General features: G+C 47.0%; 1 protein-coding gene across 2 annotated transcripts in view; it reads right to left on the bottom strand.

Moving 5' to 3' along the window:
• Positions 1–7,539, bottom strand: part of CNNM4 (cyclin and CBS domain divalent metal cation transport mediator 4) — a 54,037-nt gene extending 46,498 nt beyond the window's left edge. For both annotated transcript variants that reach the window (XM_028741045.2, XM_028741047.2), the window contains exon 1: positions 5,985–7,539. In XM_028741045.2, the coding sequence (XP_028596878.2) occupies positions 5,985–7,524 (1,540 nt within the window). In that variant the 5' untranslated portion in view covers positions 7,525–7,539. The remainder of the gene's footprint in view (positions 1–5,984) is intronic.
• Between the last annotated feature and the right edge of the window lie 8,784 nt (positions 7,540–16,323).

The following is a 16,323-nucleotide window of genomic DNA, read 5'->3' as shown; positions in this document are numbered from 1 at the left end:
TTGCACCAATAAATGATGAATTCTACTGGTGTTGTGCAAGGAAGAACATCATAAGGAGAGTGCTGCTGGGTCAGGCCAATGGCCCATGTGGTCCAGCACCCTGTCCTCACCGTGGTCACCCAGACACCTGCGGGAAACCAGCAAGCAGCACCAGAGCTCTTGCCCTTCCTGTGGCTTCCGGCAACAGGGATCCAGAACGGACTAAAAGTGCGACCCAGGGAGGTTCAAGCCTTGGCCCAGCCTGCAGCAAAATCTACGTACTATTATTGTGACAACAGCAAGAAGCAGCTATAGCAGACCAGCAGAGCAGGAGCAGGACAACTCCTTCATGGGCATAGTCAAGATTTATGTTGGGAGGGTTAGATATGTATTTTTATTTTTATTTATTTATTTATTTATTTTATTGATTGATTGGGGCAGCTCCCCCCCCCCCCCCATGGCTACTCCCATGTACTCTTCCAGCTCTTCTGTGAGATCAGCAACTTTTGGATCCTCTGCTCCATTAACTCTTTCCATTCCAGCTGGCTGAACTTTGCAACCAAGGACAAACAGGGTTTGCTCTAGTCCACCTCTCATCCAATCCCTTTTCCTTTTGTGTTATGCCTTTTTCAGATTGTAAGCCTGAGGGCAGAAACTGTGTTATTATTGATCCTTGTAAACAACTTTGAGTAACTTTTCCGGCTGAAGAGTGGGGCAAAGAAAGCTTCAAATAAATAGATGATTTTATTTATTTTTATCCCACTTTGGATAAAGTTTTATCAAAACTTTGGAGTTTTGAACCAGAGTCCCTAGCCAAAGGTCCAGCACTCCAGCCACTCTACCAAAGCCAGCACCCCAAATTCTGTCACCCTCACCTTGTGGCACGATAGAGCCATCTCTAGCTGAAGCCAGTGTGTAGGATCTGGTCTCCCAGGGCATATGTTGCTCCTGCTTTCAGAGATTTAAAAATCCTCTGCACTGGTCTTTTTCTTTCCTCCTTCAATGCTAAAAGGGCAGCAGCAGAAAGTGCAAATATATCCCCAAAGCAGTGCTTAATTCTTAAGAGCCATTTCTCCCTGGAAGCCATTCCTGCCTGTCACAGACACTGGGAGAGGGGAACGAATGTGGCGAGGGAATTATACTCTGCACATGCTTAATTGCTCTACACTTGCAGTATTATTTTCACAGGCTTCAGGAATGCATGCCTGCATTGAAAGATATGGGGCCTAGCTTTCGCTGAGCTTTAGCTCAAATTAAGCTCTGGGTTTCCACAGCCATTGTCTCTTCTTGTTTTCCCTCATCTGTTGTTGATGTGCCCTCTGGGCTGGGTGAAGCTATCGGGCGCTTGTCACATGCTCCTCCCATCGATTTACAGCCAGCGAGCTGTCCCTCCATCTGTGAACTTGTCCTCTGCCTTTTGCCAGTGCTCTCTCTCCCCCCTCCAGCCCACAGAGGATATTTGCTACTGTGGTTTGAGTAGATTCTCAGTTTCAAGTCCTCCTTAACAGCTCATTTTTAAGTGCTTGGTTCTTGTACCAGCTAAATGCTCCCAAACAAGCTGACATCTTTTCCCAGAGCTATTTTGGTGTCCAACTTGGAAAATCCAAAAAGCATCCCTCCACATCCCAGCTACTATGAGGATACACAACGATGCCACGTACTATCTAAATGAAGCTCACAGACCACTCGTGGTCCACAAACACAGAACCCCTGTAGTAATGCTCCAATCAGACTCGCTTCTTGGCACACCAGGTCCACCAACTGTTTCCCCCCCTCAGACACTTGCTTTTCTGGCCATGGCCACTCTGTCCCACTTCCTTTAGCCATCCTGTCCCTTGACCAACCTTCTTAACCAGTGTTCGAAAGTCCCTTTGTTCTAGGCACATTTTGTGACAGGGAGTTTCATTAGTGCAAGTAGTGTACTGTGGCTAAGATTTCAGATTAAAACTGCGGAGTGGAAGGAAAGGAGGACCCTTTTCTGCCTCCCCACTTCCAGCTACTCTCTGAAGACTGGAAAAGAGACCCTGTTAAGAATATTAGGGGGGTGGGCAGGGAAAGGACTAGAACATGTGAAAAATGAACATAATATTTTAGCTGCAGTTCTTTCATTTTCAGCTTTGTATTCTTGTTATAAAAAAGTGTGCCCAGACATTCTGTTGTTGCACCCATAACATTGGTTTAAAGTGCCATTTAGCTCCTAGCTTTCATATCTCAGTTTCTAACACTGTTCTTAACACTCCTCTCTCCTTGCCTCCAAACATGCACCCCTCCAGACCCTAGCACTGCAACTTTAAGCACTGTCCTCTATCTGCTGCTTCTTTAGGTTCTCTTCTTCATGAATAACTGTGGATCCCTTCTTTCAACTCCTCTGGTCCCTTAAAAGTTTCTATATATACCAGGACCAGTTCCCAGTCTCCCAAACTATCCCTGTGTGAGGTCTACAATCCCAGTCAAACTGACAACTTCCCCTTCCCTCACCAAAGTTGGAGTGCAAGCTGTTTAAGTCCTTTGAGAATGGAGCATGCCAGCTCAGACCATCAGCGTCAAGGTCTTCAGTTTGCCACAAAGTACAATATAGACACAAAGCTTTTAAAGTCTTTCAGTCCTAGGCCTTTGAAAAGAAGCAGAATCCCCTGTGCCTTCAGGGAGCCTTTCTGGTGACTCAAACATAGCAAGAGATGCAGCGGGAAAAGTTCATGAGACTATACTTTCACGCAGAGGGTCAAAGCCACCCATGACAGATTCTTGCATTTTAAGGCAAGTATAGCCAACACAGTGCCCTTCAGATACTGCTGGACTACAACACCCATCAGCTCTGACCATTGCCCACTGTTAGAAACCTAAATCTAGGTTAAGGTTGCCACGACAGAATGTCTATTCACCAGGAAGTTGGGACTTGATGACCCTCGGGGTCCCTTCCAATGCTACAATTACCGGTATACGATTCTATGATCTCAACTACATTGCTTAACTGTAGCTTGCTTTTCCAACAATTCACTTTTTCCAGTATGCAACAGGCGAAGAAACACACACAGTGGAAATGGAAAAGTCAGATTTTTAAACTGTGTTCGCCAACCTGGTGCTCAGAAATCTCCACAACTGATCCCACTCCAGTAGCAAAATGTGCCTGGTGCCTGGCTATTTTCGAACACTGGTTGGGGCAGGTGGGAGAGGCAGCCCAATTTCATCTGGAAGGCTACTCCTGCACCCCAAATCTGGTGACTGCTGGATGATCTCAGCTTTTAGAGCAATTCAATTAGGAGAGAAGCTTAGTATATCACTGAAACCTGGACCTGTGGTTTTGCTCACCTGGGCAAGCCTTGGTTACAGCTCATGGTTTGTTTGGAGAGAGCTAACCTATGGAGCCAGGGTTTGGATGATAGGCTGAGCTAAAGCACAGCTTAGCTGAGCTCAGTGCAGAAGCAAAGCAGCCACAATATGTTCATCATATTAAGCCATGGCTGGGTGTTAAATGGGCCAAGTATATATCTGAGGACTGTGCTGTTAGTTCACATCCTGTAGTTCTGCATGAGTCACAGATCTCAGTTTGCCTCCTCATTGCAAAGCAGTGGACACAACGGGCAGCTTCCTTGGAGGGTGAGCAATTCTGCATCACCTCTGCATCAGCAGTGACTGAATGAATGACCAGGTCAAAACCAGTACTCAGCAAAATAACTCCCCAGCCATGCAAACTAATTAGAACAGAGGTGATGGTTCACATAGAAGCAATGGGTAACCTCTCCTGAGGCCATGCCATCACACCCAATGCAGAAGTAGTTACTCACCCCCACTGGAAGGTGGCAACTGGCAAAGTCAGTGCAATGCATCATGCAGAGAAGCAGCAAGCAGCCTCACCTCTGAGGACAAGCACATTGAGCTCACCCAGGCCTTTAATTGTTGTTGTTTTTTAAAAAAAACAATTCAGTGTTAATGCATTTAAACAAGTGAATATTAATTCTCTCACGGCACACTGTTTAGAACAGGGGTCACCAACCTAAGGCCCATGGGCTGGAAGCGGCCCATGGAGGTCGTTTGATCGGCCCATGAACCAGCCCTGAACCGAGCCGCCCGCTCACGCACTGCGCCAAACCAGCGCAGCGAGCACAGCGCGGGGACTCGCTTCTGCGGTGCCAGAAATTGCGTCTGTGCAGACACCAAAAATCGCAGGCGGGCACACGATCCGACCCATGGAGGGATCTCCGCAGGACCGATCCGGCCCAGGAAAAATAAACCTTGCTGACCCCTGGTTTAGAACAACTGTCTGCAACAGCATTTGCCAAGCTGGTGCCCTCCTGATGCTTTGGACTACAACTCCCACCATCTCCAGCCAGCACTGAGTGTGGCTGATGGGGTTTTTGGTCCAATTTGGCGAAAGTTGGTCTTAAAGGCAATCTCCTTACACCCAAAGGAGGTGTTCAATGTTTTGGCTATAAAGGGTCATTGCCACGTTACGAACATTGCAACGGCATTTAACCACATCAGAACTCCGAAGTACTTTTGAAACCTCAGCTAGCTTGCTCTTCACCCACAGACTCGGTGCAGAAAAGGGCAGATGGACTTCCTTCAAGTAGGAAATGAAGAAGAACAAAATCCATGCACGTACAGACTGAGTAGTTTCACTTTTTCGGCAGGATTTCAACCATCATCCCATGAGGGCATGTTTAGATTGCAAATGAAGGAGGACATTCATATAAGGGTAACCCCCTCCCCAGCCAAAGGCAACCTTCCCCTTTCTCCTTATTGATACATGTCAACATGTTTAATTGTTGGAAACAGCAGCAGCACCAGGGTGCAATCTTCTTGTGCTGAACTCCTTTGAAATGAGGAGAAATGGTGCTTGTGGAGGAGAATTTCCAGGTGCAGCGTGTCTTTATGATTCACAGAATCATAGAATTGCAGAGTTGGGAGGGACACTGAGGGGGTGGGGGGTGACTTTGCAAAGCAACACACAGGTTGCGGCTTTAGCAGTGTGGCTTTAAGAGCTTCCAGCATCAAGCAGGGTTGACTTCATCTTAACATCTAGACTTCCTGGTACTCCTCCAGAAATGGTTGGAAACATCCCTTTGGCAATGAAACTTTATCAACAACTCTAAGAACTGAAGCATATTAAATGGGGGGAAACATCACAGAAGTCAGCTGAATCGCTGAGGGCGTCCAATATACCTGCCCTCCCCACTTATCAACTCTCAAAGCTTTTAAAATATTTTCCCTTTGCAACTTAGTTTCCCAAGGCCCAGATTCTCAGTGATTCTGGTTTAATGCTAGAGAAATCAGCTGTAATTTCTTAGCCCTTCACCCAGCTAATCTACTCCAAGGCGGGAAATATCTCATTTCTCACTTTCATCCTATTTGATCCCTGTTAGATAGTTTCCCTACATGGAAAAAATGTACATACAATGTAACCCCCCCAAAGCGATCTTTCAAGACCTTGTTTCAAACAGATCTGATGTTTGTGTGTGTGCATAAGAGAAAGGCTGTTTTATATTAGCATACAACGGGTGAATAGCATTACTCCACTTCAGAGTTTTGCTGATGCTAAAATTGAAGATCATTGTTAGAATGAAATGTCACTTTTGAAATGAATACTTTTCTGAGTAAATCTTTGTAGGACTGGGCTGCATAACCTATTCAAGAAGACAACCAAACTCAGCCCATTCTAGACGGAGCCTCTTCCCACCTTGATGTAAATGCAACATGAGAATGCACACGAGTGTTATACAGACACTCACTGGAGACCTGTGACTGGTTGAAATTCCTGGGTGAGAATACACTAGGTAACAAACCCAGGTTTCCCATATTAATGTGTGGGGTGGCCCTACAAGGGCATTAACTTTGCCAGTCTAGTATTAGATGCACATCCTCGCCCCCCTTTCACAGAACCATATAATTGGAGGGAACCCCGAGGATCATCTAGTCCAACCCCCGGCAACACAGAAATCCTGCCCACTGCCATCCCTGGGTGGACTCAAACCACCAACCTTCTGGTTAACAGCCATCTGCCTTACCCAGCTTGAATTCCTCCAGCATGGCATCCAACTTGGTGTCATGGAAGACAAAATGGACAGGGTGGTTGTAGAACTTGGTGATGGTCTTGAGGGTGGTGCAGTCATCAGGGTCTACAAAGGCCAGGTCCTTGACGTAAAGTATATCCACAATGTTGGACCGCTCCTCCTCAAAGACGGGGATACGAGTGTAGCCACTCTCCATGATCTCAGACATGGTGTTGAAATCCAAGATGGCGTCACTGTTGATCATGAAACAGTCGTGCAGTGGGGTCATGACAGTTTCCACGGTCTTAGTCCTAAGCTCCAGAGCCCCTTGGATCATGTTCAGCTCCTCCTTCACCAGGTCATTGTAAGGTTCCGTCACCTTCAGCATCTCCACCAGCTTCTCCCGATTGTAGACCGTGCCAATTTCTTGACCCAGCACGCAGTCCAGGAGCTTGCTGACAGGGAAGGAGAGGGGAAAGGTCAACAGCATGAAGAACTTGGTGACCATGATGGTGTTGGCCCCCACCGCCAAGCCATGGCGGGAGCAGAGGGCCTGCGGGACAATCTCCCCAAAAATCACGATTCCCGTGGTGGAGGCCACAACGGCCCCCAGTCCCGAGCCAATAAGGTCGTCGAGGAGGATGGTGAGCGTGGTGTTGACCAGCACGTTGCCCAGGAGGAGGGAGCAGAGCAAGTAGTTGCCCTTCCGGCGGATGGGCTCGATCTTGCGGGCGTAGCGCTTCTCCTTCTCGCTGCCGCAGTTCTGGACGATGCGCAACTCCATGGGGTCCAGGGCCATGAGGCCCAGGTTGAGCCCGCTGAACATGCCGGAGAGGACCAGGAGGCAGCAGATGAGGATCACCTGGAACCAGAGGGGCAGCAGGTGCTTCTTCTCCTCCACCACCTGCAGGAAGGAGTCGCGGCCCTCCAGGGGCAGCCAGGGCTGCCCGGGGCCGCTCTGCGTGCACAGGACGTACAGCTTGGACTTCTCCGCCTTGCGCAGGAGCTGCACCTTGACGGAGACCAGGGCCGAGGTGTCCCGGCTCTCCTCGGCGCGCGGCTGCACCACCAGGTCCTGCGTCTTCTCGGGGCAGGTGGCGTTGGCGGCCTCGCCCCAGAAGAAGGAGGAGGCGTTGCCAACCGGGCCCACCTCGGAGAAGGAGACCAGCTCGGAGACGCGCGCGTGCATGCCCAGCCCGTAGAGGCGCAGCTTGATCTCGGCGCCCTCCAGCACCTGGATGGGCGATAAGCTGGCCGCGCTGGGCGCCGGCAGGTCGCTGCTCTCCAACCTCATGCCCAGCACCCGGGGGGGCCCCGCGCGGGCGGCACTGCCGGGCGCCGGGTACAGCAGCGCCACCAGCAGCGCCACCAGCCCCGCCGCCGCCGCCGCCCCGGCCTCGCCCCCTCCGCCGCGCGGCCGCCCGCTCCAGCCCAGCGCCATGTTAGCCTCGCCTGGCCAGCCGCTCCTGCCGCGCTCGCTGACTGGGGCTCGCGGGCGCTGCGACTGGCCGCGGCCGCCGGAGCGCGCGGCGTCACGGGCTCGCCTCCTTTGCATAGCGCCCGCCCGCCGGGCCGCCAGGCAGCGCCGGGGCGGGGCCGGCCGCTTAAGGAGGCGCCCCAGACCGGGCAAGGCGCGCCCGGCGGCCCCACAGCAACTTCCAAGCAGCACCCGGAACAACTACACTTCCCGCGAGTCACAGGAGCCCAGTCCCGTGGTCGGGGGGGGGGGGCTTCGGCCCCCACAATAAAATATTTGAGGCGCCCCCCCCCCAAAAAAGTTGGTGGACATTCCCATTCAAATAGTGTCTGTGCATTGCATCATGCGATCAGTTATGCGGGGCGGGGCTTACAGCCCCCCCAATATTTTATTCAAGTTGGCCCCCCCGCCTTGGGGGCTCATAGAATTGCAGACTTGGAAGGGGCTCCCGAGGGCCCTCTAGTGCAGGAAGCACAGCTAAAGCATCCCAGGCCAGCTAGTCGCGGTTCTAAAACTTCCAAGGAAGGCCAGTCCCACCTTCCCAGGTAATCTCTTCCACTGCTGAACAGCTCTCGCCTTCCGAAAGCTCTTCCCATGTCTAGTCGGAACCTCCTTTTTTTCAATTTGAAGCCACTGGTTTGGGTCCTACCGTCTGGAGCAGCAGCAGGAAAAGAGCTTTCTACACCTTCCATTTGACAGCCCTTTAGATATTTGAAGATGGCTGTCATTTCGCACAAGACTCTTAATCTCAGGCTCCTGGGTTGGGCAAAAGATTCCTGCTTTGCAGGGGGCTGGGCTAGATGACCCTTGGGAGTCCCTTCCGACTCTACAATTCTATAATTCTGTGGTTTCCAGGCCCTTGATCATCTTGGTCACACTGCTCTGCACAACATTCTTTTTAATTTGGGATGCCCAGAGTTGGTCATATACTTCAGGTGTGCTCTGACCAAGGCAGAATAGAGCAGTACTATTACGTCCCTTGATCTGGACACTAGACTTCTGTTGATGCAGCCAAAGAATTGGGTTGGTTTATTTTGCTGCTGCATCACACTCATGTGCTTTAAATGTCTGGTGGTGTTCTACTCAATGTTTCAGTCAGAGTTGGAATCAGCAGGAGAAGAGGAATGCAGACCTAAGTGGGTGGCCTTTTCTTCTAAGTTCTGATGCTCTGGAGGGAAAGGCACTTTGCACATGCTTGCTCTATCATTTGTACCTTTTCACCTTTTAGCTCCCTTTGAGTCATTGAATTGACTTGTTTCATATGCTTTTCGTTCCATTACTGAAATTCTGGAATTAAACAAATATCTCTCTATATCTTTTATAGATATTTTAGTGTGGCAGCACCCAAACTGAAACTCCCGACCTACTTACACCAGGAAGGTGCTTTTGCTATATTCTTTTTGGCACTTGTGCCCTATTGGTGGAAAGGTCTGAAGAATTTACAGGAAATCAGTTGGAAAAACTGAGTGTATTTTTTCCCAGCTACGACTTGAACTGCTTTGTAAACACTGGCTGCTTCAAAAAGAAGCCAGAAGGGGATTCAACTTTTTAAATTTTTTATGAAATAAATTAAAAAGTCTGATTTTTAAAAATGCAGAAACACTGGTGATTTTCTTTTGTAGTGTACATGAATATTTTTTGTACTGTAGCAGTTTTATCTTGGATGGAAAAGCAGAGTATAAATTTGATAAAGACACCATAAGGGGGAGCTGGGGGCGGGAGGAAGATGCACAAGAGAGTAGCAGAGAAAAGGGCCGTGGCTTCAGCACCCACACTCTGCAGGCAGAAGAATCGAAGTTTGAGCCTGGTATCTCCAGGCAAAGCTGAGAGCTACTCCTGTCTAAAACCTTTGTGACCGGCTGTCAGTAAGTGTAGATTGACTAAGCTGGAGCCCTTCAGATGTCCCAACCACTGTGGAGTTGTAATTCAAAAGCAAGTGTGTGGTGGTTGGTCTGTCAGACAAGGACCTGGGAGACCAGGGTTCAAATCCTACTTAGCCATGAAGCTCATTGTGTGTGGTCTCCTATGCCTGAAAACCCCCACATCACAAGAAACCAGAGGCCTTTCTCCTGGGCATGGTCGGCCAATTGGTGCCAATGAAGGACAGAACTTTCTTTATGTATGCCACAACAGCAGCAAGAATACTTATTGCAAAGTATTGGAAGACACAAGATCTACCCACTCTGGAAGAATGGCAGATGAAGGTGATGGATTATATGGAACTGGCGGAAATGACTGGCAGAATCCGAGACCAGGGAGAAGAGTCGGTGGATGAAGATTGGAAGAAATTTAAAGACTATTTACAGAAATATTGCAAAATTAATGAATGTTAGAATGATGTTGGATTGAAGTTAAGGGTTTTTTAGCAGTAATGTCATAAAGGAATATGAAAAAATGGATTGTTAACAGGTGAAAATCTAAAGCTACAATATATTAAGATTAAAGATCAGGATAAAACAAAGAGGGAAAGGATTTGCTGAACCAAAAAATTGAACTGGAATACAAAAAAGGGAGGTGTGAGGAGGTCCGGAAAACAGGCAAATGAAAGATAAGATACGGAAAGATCGAATTGTTTTTAACTATTTTTATTTTGTGTTTTTTCTTTTTTCTTTTTTCTTTTTTCTTTTTTGTAATACTTTGAAAACTTTAATAAATATCTTTTTTTTAAAAAAAGAAAACCCCCACATCACCCTGCAGGCAAAGCAGGTGAAATTCAACAGGCAGAGCTTTGCCATCAGCCTGCAGGCGCATTGATGAGGGACAGTTGCACCATGCTGGGTTTCTGTTGGCCTGCAAGTGCTCAAAGGTACAGGCACCCAGCAGGAGCCTCACTCTCTGCCTTGTTTGTGCTGTGCTGTAACGGCCAGAGACCTGTTTCTTCCCTAAATTATCCCTTCACCTCATTCTCTCTGTCCTGCTGGGCCACCTATGCCCCCCCCCCCCGTGGGCAACCCTTCCAAATGCCACAGAGCCTTTCTTGGGCCCAGGACACCAAAGGATCTTCACCTTCACTTGGTACCATTTTTACATCTATTTTAGCCCAGCTTTTAATTATTCAGGAGTTTTAGGCTCACATTAAAAAGGTAAAAGGCAATAACGGCAGGGAGATGCATAAATATTAGAATTTAATGCAGAAGAACCCTGCTGTCATTGATCTTCATTAATGCTTTGTTAGCAGAACTCAAGCTGGAAATTCTGGTGTCTGATGAGGGAGGATGAAAATACCAGAAAGGAACACTCTCAGTCAAACAATACCTGTCCAAGGTGGTTTTCAATACTAAAATGTGGTGAATTAAAAAATAATAATGTAGGATTAATCTGCCAAAAGTGGTTTTAAGTGGCAGTTAAAATATGTGTCTGATTATTATTATTATTATTATTATTATTATTATTATTATTATCTGATTATGTGTGGGGTGCAATCTCTCAAGGATGACAATTTTAAGTTCAGAGCTGAATTTTTATGGCCTGAACTGCTTGCATTTTTAACTAGAATTTGGTCTCTTTGTAAGCATTAATTAACAGCCTCTTCATTCTGTATTTGATGTGGCCTTCTGTGTGACTCAAAACTTGTGCATGCCTTCTCCAAAATACCTTGGCCCTAAAGAGCACTGCATTGGGCAAAGTTCATGTGTCAAGGGCATACCTGGGAGTTTGTTTGTTTCTTTGTTAATTTATCCAACAAATTTAGAGCCTGCCCTTCGCCACACGGTCCCTTGGTCCTTAGGAAAGGAATTGAAAATAAAGCTGCCCATATCACAAGGCATTATGCAACTCTATGGTCTGGCCACATTTGGAATACTGTGTACAGTTCTGGTCGCCTCACTTTCAGAAAGGTATTGCAGAGTTGGAAAAGGTTCAGAAAAGGGCAACCAAATGACCAGCTGTGGAGCAACTGCCTTGTGAGAATAGGTTGCGGTGCTTGGGACTTTTTAGTTTATACAGGAAAGGCAAGTATCATGATAGCAATTCATAAACTTATGCATGGCATAAGGGAATAGAGAAAAGTGTGTCCCCCCCAACACTGGAATTCATGGACACCCAATGAAGCTGAACATTGGAAGATTCAGGGCAGATACAATGAAGAGCTTCTTCACACAGGGCATAGTTAAACTGTGGAACTCATTCCCACTGGGGGCATCCAACAACTGGGATGCCTTTAAAAGAGGATTAGACAAATTCATTCAGGAAGGGCTATCAATGGCTTCTAGCCATAATGGCTCTGCTCAGTTGGAGACAGCAATGCTTCTGAAACCACAGCCGGGGAGGTGCCCTTGTGCTCAGGTCCTGCTCGCAGGTTTCCCACAAGAGACAGCAGGCTGGCTGCTGTGAGAACAGGATGGGCCCTTGGCCTGATGCAGCAGGCTCTTCTTATGTCCCTTGATCACTGCCTTTGGTCCTGTGCCTTTAGCAGCAGCTCAACGCACAGAAATTGAACAAATGAAGATTTCCTCAGGGTGTCAATAGTGACAGGTGGGAAGCTTCATATCCTCAACATTTGTGTGTCATACAACTGAGAAGCCACACGGCCAACTGGGTCATATCCCCACTGTAAATTTACACCATTTTAACAGCCATGGGAGATCCTGGCTACTGCAGTTTGTTAAGAGTGCTGGCCTCAAAAAGATGTACTTCTCAGAACCCTTAACAGTTCCCAGGATTCTCCATGACTGTTAAAGTAGCAGAAGAGTGTACTAAATGTATGGCAGGGATGTGACCTTGCCCTTCTGCTTTTAGGCTCACTTCCCTGCCATGGCTTCTTCCACAGAATCTGGAGAATTGTTGTTTTACTGCAGTCAGTGAGAATTCTCTGTTACAGATTCCTCAGCTCTGTGACAGAAATACACTTTCCACTGTCAAACTTCCCTGGGGAAAGGGGATAACTATTTTAAAAATCATCGCAAATCTGCATTGTGGACATGCTCAAAGCAGATGGGTGGTTTTCTATTTAGGGCTTGACTTGACTTTTTGTGGTTTTCACAGAGGTTTGCAATTTGCAGTGCAACACGGCAAGGAAATAGTCCCCTTAGAAAGCATCGCTTGCTGGCTTCATGTTATGGCAACAAAGCAAACCAGCAAGGTCTGTCTGGCAATTTGCCTGGGTAGTAATGCTTGGAAGGCTATAAATATCTTGCATTTATATAGTGCCTTTCATCGCCTGCCCAAGATTTCAAAAAAGCTTTACAGATTGTTAGACGGAGCACACTGACGAAGGAGTTTGCCCTTTTATGCCTGAAATGCAGCCAGTTTCTTGGGGGAACATGTGGGTTTCTTAACAGCTCAGTAGAACACAATAAGTTATTTAAAAAGCAATTGGGCAGACCATTCTGAGGAGGCCACTTCAGCTGGTGCAGAACAAATGGAAATCCAGGCAGCCTCTTATATTAGTCAAGTGGTTCACAAGAAGGAAATCTCCCATATCAAGAAATGCTGAATTTTGCAAGCTGCACAGCAGGGGTGGGAAATCTCAGGCTCAGGGGCAAAATGTGGCCCTTGCCCCCACTTCCCAGACCTTGCTCCTCTCTGGCTCTGCGCCACCCACTTCTTCAATGCTTTTTCCTGGCTGGATCCTGCCCTTGAACTATTACAATCCCTCTTGCATGCTTAGATGGAGGATGGAGAGGGAGGTGTGTGTAGGAATCTCTGACTTAGAATCATAGAAGCATAGAGTTGGAAGAGACCACAAGGGCCATCGAGTCCAACCCCCTGCCAAGCAGGAAACACCATCAGAGCACTCCTGACATATGGTTGTCAAGCCTCTGCTTAAAGAACTCCAAAGAAGGAGACTCCACCACATTCCTTGGCAGCAAATTCCACTGTCGAACAGCTCTTACTGTCAGGAAGTTCTTCCTAATGTTTAGGTGGAATCTTCTTTCTTGTAGTTTGGATCCATTGCTCCGTGTCCGCTTCTCTGGAGCAGCAGAAAACAACCTTTCTCCCTCCTCTATATGACATCCTTTTATATATTGGAACATGGCTATCATATCACCCCTTAACCTCCTCTTCTCCAGGCTAAACATGCCCAGCTCCCTTAGCTGTTCCTCATAAGGCATCGTTTCCAGGCCTTTGACTATTTTGGTTGCCCTCCTCTGGACACGTTCCAGTTTGTCAGTGTCCTTCTTGAACTGTGGTGCCCAGAACTGGACACAGTACTCCAGGTGAGGTCTGACCAGAGCAGAATACAGTGGCACTATTACTTTCCTTGATCTAGATGCTATGCTCCTATTGATGCAGCCCAGAATTGCATTGGCAATTCTGTCTGATTGGCAGTGACACCAGGTGGGAGTGGTAGTGGGGAGGGCCGGGAGCCCCACTGTAGGGGGAGCCAGAGCCAGGGACAGGCAGAACCAACTCATTCTAGTTGCGTCCCATCCTCCACCCAGCCAAGTTCAACAAGGGCAGAATGCAACCTTCTGCACCTCTGTATCTGGCCCTTGAGACTTCCCCAGGCTGCAGCCTTACCTGTCCTGCTTCACACCCGATTTGAATGTTTGCACCTGGCTGGAATGTGTCCTGGAAGTCGGCTAATACTTCTTGGGTGCCTGGATGGGGATAGAGAGGAGCACAGGAGTGTGCGGAGAAATGAGCCTACAACTGTACAAAGGTAAAATTTGCTTTAGTTCCTTCACTTGCTCTTGTCTCTTGGCCTGCCGGTGTGCGGCCCCTGGAAGGTTAGGAATGCGGCCCTCAGGCTGAAAGCAGCCCTCCCCCCTGATCTATGGAATATGTATATATTTGTTATAAACATATTCACACATGGCCCACTCCTGTAAAATATCAAGGCAGTTTACAACAATATAGGCAGGTAAAATAAAACTTGTTGTTGCTAATTTATTACCTATCCTTCACCCTACAGTCCCGGGGCAGGTTACAACAACTAAAACCCATTATTAAAAACAGTCTAAAACAACTTTCAGTCACAGAAATACTGCGGTGCGTCTCCAGTGTCAGAAGCCAGGGTAAAGAGTTGCATCTTCAGACATGGGGGAAATATATAATTTTCCATAAAAATCATTGTAAACAAATAAAATTATTAGTAGGATTGGAATGACACTTATAGTTAAATGTTGGACTATGTTGTAATGGAGATTTAAAAGAATTGGATCAACAGAGAAGATGCAGGAGGGGGAGCCCAGGGGAATCGATGGAACTCTTCCTTTGTTTTGTTTGCTTGATGACTGTTTGTAAATTTGAAAATTAAATACATTTATATAAAAAAGAGAGAAAATGAAAAGATTAATTAGACTATGTAGTGGAAGAGAAAATAATGAAGCAAACCATGGAAAAGGTGGGGAGAAGTTGAAACCAAATGTGGAAAAATCAAAATTGGAAACAGAACTGCTAGATCCCAAAACTAAGACTTTGTCAAGGATGTATAACTTGCTGTTGAAATGGAATACGCAGGATGAAACGGTGAAATCTGCTATGATTAAGTGGGCTCAAGATGTTGGACATAACATTATGATGGCTGACTGGGAACAGTTATGGACCACAGGTATGAAGTTTACGGCATGTAATGCCTTAAGAGAGAATATTATGAAAATGATATACAGGTGGTACATGACACCAGTCAAGCTTGCAAAAATCTGTCATCTGCCCGATAATAAGTGTTGGAAATGTAAAGAAACTGAAGGTACATTCTTTCACCTTTGGTGGACGTGCCCAAGGATTAAGGCTTTCTGGGAGATGATCTACAATGAAATGAAAAAGGTATTTAAATATACCTTCCTGAAGAAACCAGAGGCCTTTCTCCTGGGCATCGTAGGCCAATTGGTGCCAAAGAAGGATAGAACTTTCTTTATGTATGCCACGACAGCAGCAAGAATACTTATTGCAAAGTATTGGAAGACACAAGATCTACCCACCCTGGAAGAATGGCAGATGAAGGTGATGGACTATATGGAACTGGCAGAAATGATCGGCAGAATCCGAGACCAGGGAGAAGAGTCGGTGGAAGAAGATTGGAAGAAATTTAAAGACTATCTACAGAAATATTGTAAAATTAATGAATGTTAGAATGATGTTGGATAAAAATTTAAGTGGTCCCTAGTCCCGGGACCTGAAGCTCTGTGAGGGGTCACGGATAGTGCCAGGGTTCTTTGAGGGAAGCCATGGCTGTTAAATGGGTATAAATGTGCTTTCAATGCATGGTGGGGATGTGACCCTAGTTGGAGTCAGCCAGGCTTTTGAAGCACTTCTGAAGCTTCCTGATCAGCTCAGTCACTGACCTGGGATATACTGGTTCACACATCTCTTTTTGACATGCAGGCATTCCATGGCAAATCCACAGGGGTTTATTGACGGAAAAATTGGTGTGGAAAGTATAAATTACTATGTGAAGGGTGCTGGGAGAAGTAAGCTACAGTTCTCACAACTCTTTGGAGGAAGCCAAGACTATTAAAGTGGTAGAAGAGTATTGGTGTAGATATGACCCAGTCTTCACCTGGCAGTGACAATTCAATTGTGTTGGTGAATCTCAGAGGGACGTCGAGCTAGAGCTGGGATGCAACCACCAAGAAGACTCTCCGCTGGGCTGCCCACTTCTGCCACAGGTGGGAGCCCATCTTCCTTGCCCATGTTAACATTCAAGCTGATCTGTCTCTCAGGCAACCAGATTCCCAAGTTGTTTAGGGTGTTGTATAGCAGTACGAAAACCAGTACTTTTGATTATCAGTACTGAAATGGGCTTGGTAGCATATTGGCAGCCGGTGCGGTGCTTTCGGCCTTGACTTCCCGCCAGCATTAATTGGACATTGAAAAATAATTTCATGGTTTTTGTCAGTGCAAGCACTTAACCGCAGTGGGCCCTTATTGAACACCAAGAGAGTCACTATCGATTTTCAGAGAACGATGGCTCATTTTAAAAGACGAAGAGAA

Source organism: Podarcis muralis, chromosome 7, assembly GCF_964188315.1.
Source record: "Podarcis muralis chromosome 7, rPodMur119.hap1.1, whole genome shotgun sequence".
Taxonomy (NCBI): Eukaryota; Metazoa; Chordata; class Lepidosauria; order Squamata; family Lacertidae; genus Podarcis; species Podarcis muralis.
This window is presented reverse-complemented; position numbering and strand designations above follow the sequence as displayed.